The sequence below is a fragment of the Oryx dammah genome, unplaced genomic scaffold (assembly GCF_014754425.2).
Source record: "Oryx dammah isolate SB20612 unplaced genomic scaffold, SCBI_Odam_1.1 HiC_scaffold_2, whole genome shotgun sequence".
Taxonomy (NCBI): Eukaryota; Metazoa; Chordata; class Mammalia; order Artiodactyla; family Bovidae; genus Oryx; species Oryx dammah.
Genome location: NW_024070186.1, coordinates 38,297,376 through 38,309,581, shown reverse-complemented (window position 1 = coordinate 38,309,581; position 12,206 = coordinate 38,297,376). Strand labels below are relative to the sequence as shown.

General features: G+C 39.2%; 2 protein-coding genes across 4 annotated transcripts in view; one reads left to right on the top strand and one right to left on the bottom strand.

Annotated features, from left to right (window-relative positions):
• The window catches only part of LOC120858428 (ceruloplasmin), a 61,979-nt gene that overhangs the window by 41,734 nt on the left and 8,039 nt on the right, over window positions 1–12,206 (top strand). The window contains exons 18-19 of one of the 2 annotated variants that reach the window (XM_040234496.1): window positions 876–1,038; window positions 6,181–6,575. In XM_040234496.1, the coding sequence (XP_040090430.1) occupies window positions 876–1,038; window positions 6,181–6,197 (180 nt within the window). In that variant the 3' untranslated portion in view covers window positions 6,198–6,575. Of the gene's footprint in view, window positions 1–875; window positions 1,039–6,180; window positions 6,576–12,206 lie in introns of those variants that run through there. The other variant, XM_040234489.1, reaches the window with a different exon arrangement.
• Window positions 7,716–12,206, bottom strand: part of HPS3 (HPS3 biogenesis of lysosomal organelles complex 2 subunit 1) — a 41,599-nt gene continuing 37,108 nt past the window's right edge. For both annotated transcript variants that reach the window (XR_005719867.1, XM_040234506.1), the window contains exon 17: window positions 7,716–8,666. Coding sequence is in view for 1 of the 2 variants with exons in the window: in XM_040234506.1 (XP_040090440.1) it covers window positions 8,539–8,666 (128 nt within the window). In the remaining variant the exon portion in view is untranslated. The remainder of the gene's footprint in view (window positions 8,667–12,206) is intronic.

The window sequence follows — 12,206 nt, the reverse complement described above, 5'->3', positions numbered from 1 at the left end:
GCTTTTCTTGGGAGTTCTGCTCACATATTTATGAACAAGGTATTTGAAAAGAATCATTAGCAGAGCGGGTAGGAATGTTCACGTAATGAAGGATTAGAGAGTAGAAACAACTTATTATAACCTTTGCCTGTTCTAAGTTCTAGATTGTAAATAGCCTGAAATGAACAAGATCAGCAGTGTGGTGTCAAACAATTGATTGGTTCCCAGGTCTCAATCCTACTTTGACTTCTCACCCAACGCTGGTTTCAGCAGGAATATACAATCCTTTTGGAAATGCTTTGTCTTACCTTTGAGTTAATGTAGAAAATTCAGAAGCTACCACAAAGCACAGTACAGAACCATTTTATTACCGCTTTTTGTTTTATTCCTTAGCAGACTTTCAATTCCATCCCTGTAGAAATCCCAAGTACTCTGTCAAGACTCTACCTGAACTGCTCCCAGTCTTGGCTTTTCCACTGGCCTCCTTTCCTACTCCCCTCACTACCCACCAGTTTTAAAGTTTCACAGACAGCTCATCTAGGATAGGTTTAGCAAGAGTGATATTAAGACTGAAATGAGGTCATAGCTAAATTCCCTTGTGTAACTCCAGTGCTCTGATAAAAAGACAGAACAGCCAGGTGTTACTGACTGCTGAATTCACTTTTATCACATCTTCCCTTCACATCCATTTATTGGTCCATAGTGCCAAGGGTTTAGCAAAGATCACTTATCTTTGTATTACACACAGAAATACGTAGGGTCTCTTTCTTTTTTTAATGGATTTAGTCATTTTTCTAATATCCCTGAGATAGCCAATGAAAGATTATTTGAATGAACTCTCTCACATAATAAACATTATATATAATATTGTAAATACAATTATTTTTCTAATTAAGCACAGGGGCATTTATACTTCTGATGTATTCGACCTCTTCCCTGGGACATACCAAACCTTAGAAATGACTCCAAAAACACCTGGAATCTGGTTACTCCACTGCCATGTGACTGACCACATTCATGCCGGAATGGAGACGACTTACACCGTTCTACCAAACGAAGGTGAATATTCATTTAGTGATTCTAGAAGGCATATATCATGAGTATAATTAAGATGCACAATTTTGTCTATATCCTTGCTCCCAAATGAAGCATTCGTGAATTTGCTACCCTGATTTCTTCTTTCTCTACCTCCAAGTAGGATTCTTTTTTTTTTTTTTTCTACTGTTAAATGGTGTGGGACACTGCTCATCTTCTGATAGCTGGTACTGATACAGCACCAGTAGTTTCGTGAGTAATACAAATTGACACCAGTTTGATGCAGTGTAATCCATAGTCCTAAAACCGACATGTGTAAGAGAGTAGTTGTGATTTAACAAAAGGCACATTTAAAATTTAATGTCTTTTTAAACAGAAAACGTTCACTTTTTTTTCTAGGTAGTACCTGGTACAGGAAACCCCCCCCCCCCACCAACCCCATATAACAAATATAATTTCAAATAGTCAGTCAGGCAGAACAGAGTCTTTCTGTGCTTCTGTGGGGAGGGGAGGCATTACTGATTATTGTTTGACAATGACTGTCTTAGTCCATTTAGGCTAAGTTTTGTTGTAACAAAACTCAGTCCATTTTGTTGTAACAAAATACCAGACTGGGTAGCTTATACATTGTTGTTCAGTCGCCCAGTTGTGTCTGACTCTGCAGTCCCATGGACTGCAGTACGCCAAACCTCCCTGTCCCTCAGCATCTCCCAGAGTTTGCCCGAGTTTGCCCAAGTTCATGTTACAAAAATTTATTTTCACCGTTCTGGAGTCTGTTAACCTGAGATCAGGGTGTCAACACAGTTGTGTGAGGGTCCTTTTCTGGGTTAAAGATTCACTGTATCTTCAAATGGCAGAAGGGACAAGCTGGCTCTCCACGGGCATCTTTTATAAGGGCACTATTCCCATTCACCAGGGCTCCAACCTCATGACCTAAACACTTCCCAAAGACTTAACCTAATACTATCACCTTGGGCATTAGGCTTTCAACATATGAATGGGTGGGGGGAGGATACACAAATATTTATTAGACCATAGCAATGATCCAGGAAAAAAAAACAAACCTAAATTCCCTGCTCTGCCCATCCCAGCAAGAACACTCCCTCCTATGTAAGCACATGCACACGATAAAATCACAGAAAGACAAATAGCCCTTTGACGGATAAACACTAAATACCAAAGAAATGTGTTACATAAAGAGTAAATTCCTGCTACCAACAAGGGGTTAATGTCCAAAATATACAAACAGTTCATACAGCTTAATATCAAAAAACCAAACAACCCAATCCAAAAAATGGGCAGAAGATCTAAATAGACATTTCTCCAAAGAAGATATACAGACAGCCAACAGGCACATGAAAAGATGCTCGATATCACTAATTATTAGAGAAATGCAAAACAAAACTATAATGAGACATCACCTCATACCGGTCAGAATGGCCATCATCAAAAAAATCCACAAATAGTAAATGCTGGAGAGGATGTGGATAAAAAGGAACTATCCTACATTTTTTATGGGAATGTAAATTGGTACAGGTGCTATGAAGAACAGTATGGAGGTTCCTTGGAAAACTAAAAACAGAGCTACCACAGTTCAGTTCAGTTCAGTTCAGTCGCTCAGTTGTGTCCGACTCTTCGCGACCCCATGAATCGCAGAGCGCCAAGCCTCCCTGTCCATCACCATCTCCCGGAGTTCACTCAGACTCACGTCCATCAAGTCCGTGATGCCATCCAGCCATCTCATTCTCAGTCATCCCCTTCTCCTCCTGCCCCCAATCTCTCCCAGCATCAGAGTCTTTTCCAAAGAGTCAACTCTTCGCATGAGGTGTCCAAAGTACTGGAGCTTCAGCTTTAGCATCATTCCTTCCAAAGAAATCCCAGGGTTGATCTCCTTCATGACCCTATAATTCCACTCCTGGGCATAAATCCATAGAAAACCACAATCCAGAAAGTTACATGCACCCTGGTGTTCACTGTAGCACTGTTTACAATAGCCAAGACATGGAAGCAACTAAATGTCCATTGACAGAGGAATGGATAAAGAAGATGTGGTATATATACATACATAAACACACACACACACACATGGGAATATTACTCAGCCATAAAACAGAAGTAACCTCATTTAAAGCAACATGGATGGACCTAATCATATTCAGTCAGAGAAAGACAAATATCATATCACTTATGTGTGGAATATAAAAAAATGATACAAATGAACTTAAAAAACAGAAACAGACCCACAGACATAGAAAACAAATTCATGGCTACCAAAGGGGAAGTGAGGGGGCAGGAGATAACTTAGGAGTTTGGGATTAACATATACACAATACTATATACAAAATATGTAAACAAGGACCTATTATATAGCAGAGGTCCTATACTGTACTTAATATAGAAACCTATAATGGAAAAGAATCTGAAAAAAAAATGTATATATATATCTGATCATTTTGCTACTCACCTAAAATTAACACAACATTGTAAATTAAATATATTTCCATTTTAAAAGTTGAGATTAGAAAAAAGGAAAATTCCTGCTTTATGGTTGCAGGCTTTGGTGTTTCCTGAGTCTTCTGAGTTCAGAGCTGTTGGAATTGGCAACAGCAAATCCAATGAGGGGAAGTGATGTAGAGAAAACAACTCCTTGCACTTCCCCATCAAACTGGCATAAAAGGGAACACATAAGTGAAAGAAAATATAGAAGTAAATATATTTCAAATACTAAAAATCACTGAAAGATTACTCACTGGTACAAATGAAGGTTTCTGTTCCTGTTCCTACACAAAGACCTCATAATATGAAAAACTACTTCCATTAAAACCCTTTATTACAAAGTGTGGTACTGAGAGCATCAGGACACCAAAGATTCAGACAAAACAGTCAACCACTGCATGTAATGCCAGTAACTGCTGAACAGGGCAGAGTCAAAGATGAGAAAGAAAACCTTTCTTTAGAAGGTTTAAAGAAAAATAGCGCACATGGAAACCACATGAAAGGATCACCTTGCTTAGGGAAATAATCAAGAGTGAAGGAATACCGAGGCAGGCATTCTGAAAATTCAAGTATGCAAATGCCTGATATGCAGAGAAAGCTGCTACAGGCTAAATCTACACAACAGAGACAAGGCAGATTCCTCTTGTAGGATAAGCCCAGGAGGAGACGAGGGAGGTGATTTTGTTTGGTTAAGGTGACTTTGCTTGGTTAAGAAAGGGGAAATTGTTTTAAAATTTTTAGCAAATGTGAAGGCAAAACATGAGTTGGAAAAAAGATTAAGGAGAAATTTGGCTTTTCAAAGACTGAAAGAAGCAATTATGAACAAAAAAGATAGTTTGAATGATTCACAGAAAAATGGGGAGCCACATTTGTCAGTCTGAATTATCTTTAAATGAAAGTCTGATAAAGCTTTGGCCAAGTCTACCTTGATTCTAAATCTTAGGAGAATTTCAACCTACCATGACACAGACAAGGGAGAAAATCAAGTTATAGTGAAAATTTTCAATAATATGCATAGGGAGACAGACAATTTCCTCCACAAAGAAAAAAATATCACTGGAAAAGAACTGTGGATATCCTGTCATGCTTAATGTAATGCCTCATTTCCTCTACCCAAGGAAACATAATAAAGACCTCCCCTAATAAATACAAACAGTACTTTGTTTATACTGACACTGCCACAACAGCCAGATAACCTCTCAAACCTGTCTGAGGAGAAAAGCTTATTTAGCTTTAAGTTCCTGATACACAGGGAGTGTATATTCTGTACTTCTAGTAGATGCCCAAATCCAGTTCAGTGCTCTGCTTGGCAAATATCTAACCACATACTAACTCAATAAAAAGGAATTTTTAACTTTTTTGGACACCATGTCAGACTTACAGAAAAGTTGCAAGAGCAGTACAAAAAAAAATCCCTGTATATTTTTAACCCAGATTCCCCAAATGTTAACAGTTTGCCCAGCATCATCTATTTTCTCATCCTTTCTCCTATCTCCCTAACCACAAAGACTACAGATACTGTAAATACATATACTCCTATTTCCTGAAAACAAGACTGTTCTTATAAACACAGTATACCTACCAAAATCAGGACCCTTTTCGTGTTTCATCAATTATTCTACTCATGTTCCGCATAGAAAAAGAAACACCGATTCATGCGCTATATTCGGCGGACACGTCTTCTTGTCTCCTTGGTCTAGAGCAGTTCCTTGGTCTTTGTCTTTTACCACTTTGACATTTTTAAAGAATACAGAGCAGTCACTTTGTAGGATGTCCTTCAGTTCTGCTTTGTCTAAGGTATTCTTGGACTTCCCACATGGCTCGGTGGTAAAGAATACACCCGCAATGCAGGAGATGCAGGTTCAATCCCTGGGTTGGGAAGATCTCCTAGAGAAGGAAATGGCAACCCACTCCAGTCTTCCTGCCTGGAGAATCCCATGGACAGAGGAGCTGGGCGGGCTACAGTCCATGGGGTTGCAAAGGGTCAGGCAAGACTCAGCGACTAAATGTTTCCTCATGATCAGATTCAGGTTATTCATTGTTTTTCTCAGCACATACATCAAGAGACAAGATGCTGACTTGCTCACTTACTGGTTGTGTTCATTTTGAGCATTTGATTAAGGACATGTCTGCCAGGTTTCTCTACTATTAAGTGACTATTTTTCCCTTTATAATAAGGTTCTTATGGGAAGGAAAGTTAATTTTTCTTTAAATAAAGCAGTACTAGAATGAGAGGCAGAGAAGGCAATGGCACCCCACTCCAGTACTCTTGCCTGGAAAATCCCATGGGTGGAGGAGCCTGGTAGGCTGCAGTCCATGGCGTTGCTAGGAGTCAGACACGACTGAGGGACTTCACTTTCACTTTTCACTTTCATGCATTGGAGAAGGAAATGGCAACCCACTCCAGTATTCTTGCCTGGAGAATCCCAGGGGTGGGCTGCCGTCTATGGGGTTGCATAGAGTCTGACATGACTAAAGTGACTTAGCAGCAGCAGCAGAATGAGAGGTGTGTTTTAAACATATAAAGAGCAGAAAAATATAAATGAATCAAGAATAACTAAACAACATAACCTTTAAAAATTAGAATACATTTAAAGCACCATGTGCTAATCTTTAACTGTATGATATATGCTATTTTTAATAATGGTCTTAAAATTTCTTTTTCTATAGAGATCAAGTCTGGATGAAAGAAATAAATTGGTGATAAATGGAAAAAAAAAGAAAAAACAATGATTTGTAACAATGTATGTGAAAGTGTTGAATAGAATGCTTACTTTGGAATGGCTATAAGCACTAAAAAAAAAAAAGACTGAAAATACACGTGCCATACATTTGTCCAGAAAACTGTCACAGTTTCATATGTAAAGATCAATAGACTGTATTTTGACACGACTGACTCCAATACATCTGGTAATTGATTAATATAGGTGGTTCATATCACCACCATTAGGTAGGGCTTTACAAAACTGTATTCCAAAAAAAATCTATGTTGTCCTGGACAGTCCTTAAAAGATCACTATTAAAGATTCAATGATTTCAATAAAAATAAATAAGATTCAATGAAATGTTTCTAAAATTTGGCTTATCAATCCTTCTAATGTACTGTTGACTTCATTCCTAACGGACCACTGGACAAAGGGGCATCGATGTAGAGGAAGTAAACTAAAAAATCAAACAAGACAAAATAAAATAATCATAAAATTTCAAAAGTGAGACCAACATCGAACTTCTTCTAATCTATGGAACTGTAAGATAATTTTGTGTTGTTTTAAGCCACCAAGTTTGTGATGATTTGTTACAGCAGCCTTAAAAAATCAATAGGATACTCTTCTAAGACGTACCATTTATTTTATGTCATGCATGCTAAGTTGTTTTAGTTGTGTCCAACTCTTTGCAACCCTGTGGGCCGTAGCCCATCAGGCTGCTCTGTCCATGGGTTTTCCCAGGCAAGAATACTGGAGTGGATTGCCATTTCCTTCTCCAGAGGATCTTCTCGACCCAGGGATGGAACCAGTGTCTCTTACGTCTCTTGCATTGGAAAGTGGGTTCTTTACCACTAGTGCCATCTGGGAAGCTATTATATATCAATTATACCTAAATAAAGCTGTTAAAGGAGTTTCCCTGGTGGCTCAGAAATTAAAGAATATGTCTGCAATGTAGAAGACTTGGGTTCGATCCCTGGGTCAGAAAGAACCCCTGGAGACGGGAATGGCTACCCACTCCAGTATTCTTGACTGGAGAATTCCATGGACAGAGGAACCTGGCAGGTTACAGTCCATGGAGTTGCAAAAGTTGGACACAAAGGAACAACTAACACTTTCAAAGCTGTTAAAAATTTTTATTTTTTTTAAACATTTTTTTAAATAAAATAAAAATAAAAATAAAATATTTTAGTTTTAAAATAAAAGATTTAAAATATCTTAAAAATAAAATATTTATTTAAACATTTAAAAATAAAATGTTCCCTATCTGAATTTTGTGAACCCTTGAAGTCAAAAGGATGTTAATCTGGAACTGGAAAAAGACAGAGTTGAGAAATAATCTATACAAACACTGCCATCATGAGAAAAGTTTTTATAATATGGTTGTGGAAACACCAAGTAAGTAGCATTTTTGCCCAGTCTTAACTAAGGTCAAGCACACAATCAGTGAGCTGAACTTGGACTCAGAATTGTTTAATCAGAGGCTAAAAAAAGAAGACACAGGTCTTTATATTTCTTTATTTTTCACATACACTCTAGCTAAAAGAGCAAGAGTACACATCAACAAAAAATGGAAACAAAACTTTGACTGAAAGACATGCATTCAACAAATTATGTAAGTAGCCAGACAAGAAGAAAGTCAGCTTTGTAAACTTTTATTTCATTTGATTCAGAGAACCTCAGCATGAGCTTTGAAAGTAACAAGAAAATAAAGTTTGATATCTTTTATTGGGAAAACAATAAAATCTTTTTCAAGGAAAATTACTGTTTTTAAAAGTGACACAGTAGAAAAATCTGGAAAAATCAAGAAGGTTGAATTCTGGACTACTTGGAAGGACATTCTTTTGAACACACTTACAAACTGTTTTATGTTCCTGGGATGAAAAAGACTGTCGTGGCTCCAACAACAGTAAACTGATGTTTCTTGGTATAAAAGTCAGCCTCTATCTTTCAAAATATATGCTTTCTTTGAGGGAATTACAATGTCTTGTAGCTTTTTAACATTCTGGACAATTAAATGGACTCAGGTCATAAATTATGAAATTAGTAATAACAGTGAGGTAAGTAGACTGAAGGAGAAGGAGTTGGCAACCCACTCCAGTGTTCTTGCCTGGAGAATCCCAGGGATGGGGAAGCCTGGTGGGCTACCATCTATGGGGTCGCACAGAGTCGGACACGACTGAAGCGACTTAGCAAGCAGACTGAAAGCATTTGCAGTGTATGTACACATTCAATATAAAAATTCTTTATATATATATTTTATATGGCATTCAGCTTTTCGAGATTCAGAGTCATGTGCCATTGTGGTACATTTAAAATGATACTTTCAAGTCAATGATTTCTTTCGGCTGCAGTAAAGAAGATACGGCAAGAAAAACGCTGCAGTGCCATCTTCTGGGAGGACGTTTAAGAAATCCCTTAGTTCTAGTTCCACAGCAACAACTGACAGTGTTTCTGTTTGTGAGAAAGAATATCTGAGTTAGAACTGAGATTCTGCCTTTCACCCAATTCTCTCACCACTCAACCAGTGAGAAGCTAATTCAGGTGACAAAATGTTATAAATATGGTAAGAGAGAGGAAAAAAAAACCAGTCTTTTAAATCTAAAAATGCTTTACAGTTCTAACAATTTACTCTCTCCAGAATCATTTGTAGGAAAATACAATCAACTGAACACTGTTTTTAATGTTAAGACTATATTGCAGCTCCTTTATAGACTGTCTGCGTGGTGCTAGTGGTAAAGAACCTGTCTGCCAATGCAGGAGACTCAAGAGACACGGGTTCGATCCCTGGGTTGGGAAGATCCGCTGGAGTAGGAAATGGCAACCCACCAGAGTATTCTTGCCTGGGAAATTCCATGGACAGAGGAGCCTGGCAGGCTACAGTCCATGGGGTCACAAAGAGTCAGACATGACTAAGCATGCACGCATGCACACATGAATACGTGCACACCCGAACACACACACACACACAGAGGGCATTAACTGTTAGATGAAAGTGAAAGTCAAGTTGCTCAGTTGTGTCCGACTCTTTGTGACCCCATGGACTGTAGCCTACCAGGCTCCTCCGTCCATGGGATTTTCCAGGCAAGAGTACTGGAGTGGGTTGCCATTTCCTTCTCCAGGGGATTGTCCCCACCCAGGGATCGAACCCAGGTCTCCCGCATTGTGGGTAGGCACTTTGCCATCTGAGCTAGTGGGAAGCCCTAAGTGTTAGATGCCATTTTCCTAAATCTGTTCCTCTCTATTGTGATTTTCATGTTAATAAGCATAAATCTGTTTTCAGGACCATTTACTTTTTTTCTCAAGCTGAAAAATGTGTTCTAATGAATATTAAATATTAAGGAAATTAGTAAACATTTTTATAAAGTTAACTAATTTTATGACTCTATTGTTCTTGATACACACAGCCCTCTGCTGGGAAGAAAAGGGAATGACATTTAAGAACAATGTTTCTAAACCTTTTGCAGTGCCATTCTCTGTTTGATTCTTGCATGCCTACCACTTATCCTATTTGCAGAGTAACTGAAATATAAAAATTCCTGCTCACGTATGTGTGCGTCCATCCAAAGCCAGCTGTCCAATATACACAATCTAAATCACCCCTTATACAAAGGAATGACATGCTCTTGTTGCTAAAAAGTTAGTGAATGGTATGACAGGAACATATGAGAAAGATGCCTGGCTCTGGAATTAAGACAGACTTGGGCAGGGATCACTCTTCGACTTACGCTCTGGGTAACTTTGAGAAGGTCAAACTCCTGAGTCTCAGATTCCTCATCTATCATGCAGTGGTACCACCTACTAGCTTCCAGAGTCCTTGGAGAATTATTTAAAAGACAGTGATGCATTCTGACATACTGACATAAAACAGAATCTTAATAAACAATAATTACTAACTAACTTGCAAAACTCATGAATTATCAATACTTTCCTATTAAACTAGTTTATTTGGTCTAAATGTGGAACCTGTAAGAATAACCTACATACAAAAAAACTGATTTGGGAACTATTGTAATTATAGAGCCAACAAAAATCTTGCCACTGCCCTATTCTCCTCTTCTGCCAATTAGTGAGGGGCTTATACAGGTTAGGACTTCCCTGGTGGCTCAGATGGTAAAGAATCTGCCTGCAGTACAGGAGACCTGGCTTCGATCCCTGGGTTGGGAAGATTCCCCTGGAGGATAGCATGGCAACCCACTCCAGTATTTTCTGGGCGGCTTCCCTGGTGGCTCAGAGGGTAAAGTGTCTGCCTACGATGTGAGAGACCCAAGTTTGATTCCTGGGTCGGGAATATCCCCTGGAGAAGGAAATGGCAACCCACTCCAGTACTCTTGCCTGGAAAATCCCATGGACTGATAAGCCTGCTAGGCTACAGTCCATAGGGTCACAAAGAGTCAGACACAACTGAGCGAATTCACTTTTCACTTCACTTATACAGATTACAAGAACAAGGTCAATATCATAAATCCATGGAGTACTTTAAATCCTCCAGTGTGTCTAGAAAATACGTGTTGAATGTTAAAAATGGTTATCTCTGGCTAGAATTTAAACTGACTTTTTAAACTTCATACTTTACTACAGTGCTTGCTAGAACTTTTACTAAGAAGCACAGTTCACTGACTCAAAAATAGTAATAAGTATTTCCTTGAAACAAGTCAATCACTAACCCTAGTTTTAGTGGCTCTGTTTTAGTGCAATGGTTCTCAACAATTACAATTTTGCCACACCCCCACCCCCAGGGACATCTGGTAATGGCTGGAGACATTTCTATTTTACCTGGGCAAGTGTTACTGGTATTTAGTGGGTAGAGGCCAGGGATGCTGGTAACATCCTAAAATGCACAGGAGACACCTACACCAAGTAGTACCAAGATGTGAGTACTGACAAGGCTGAGATATGCTGCACTAGAAAGTAAGAAATCCAAGCTCCTAAGTATACTGGTGGTGGTTTATTATATTAAACTTTATATATCTACATTATTATATTTATATTAAATATTTATATTAATAATGGTATATTATTAATATATAAATCCATGATCTCCATCTCAACCATACCATCTTGCAATTTTTGCCTAGCATTTTACTCCATAGTCAGTCTTGAACTTCTCATTAGTCCCAGGCACTTAAAAAACTGGCTTGCTTCAGGCTTACTCAGTAAGTAGAAGGCTTGGAACTCACCTCCAATTCTAACTCCAATCCTGGTCTCTTCTGGATATACCACAGGCACCAACATAAAGACAACTCCCCCCGCCCCCCCAGTAAAAATGGACTTGAGGTTATTCAGGCGTCTTCCCTTCAAATCAGTAACTAGTTATAGACTCTTCCTATGGAGAAGCACATTGCTGGCAAGGAAAGTGTAACATGAAAAATGTTAAAACACGATTCCAGCCCTGAAGGTATTACATACAATCTGATAAAGGTTAAATCTCACACAGCACTTAGTTCCGTGAGCCACACACACACTGTATGCACATGTGTGTGAACACGCACATATTAAAGATACAGAAAAATGAACATGTGGAGGAACGGCTATGGTTAAGTTATGGGTAGAGAAGTTTGTGAATGAGGATCAGAAAAGGAAGAAGGAAGAGTCTTGCCTAAGATAATGACACTACTGGGGTGTGAAGATGTGAGGTACCTGCCCCAGAAAGAGATCCACCAACAAGAATAATCAGCTCAAAATTACGGGATGCAGATGGGACTGGGCAATCAAACAGCTGACACAGCTGCTGCTGCTGAGTCGCTTCAGTCGTGTCCGACTCTGTGCGACCCCATAGACGGCAGCCCCCCAGGCGCCCCTGTCCCTGGGATTCTCCAGGCAAGCACACTGGCGTGGGTTGCCATTGCCTTCTCCAATGCATGACAGTGAAAAGTGAAAGGGAAGTTGCTCCGTCGTGCCTGACTCTTCGCGACCCACCAGGCTCCTCTGCCCGTGGGATTCTCCAGGCAGGAGCACTGGAGTGGGGGGCCACTGCCTTCTCCAATCATGACA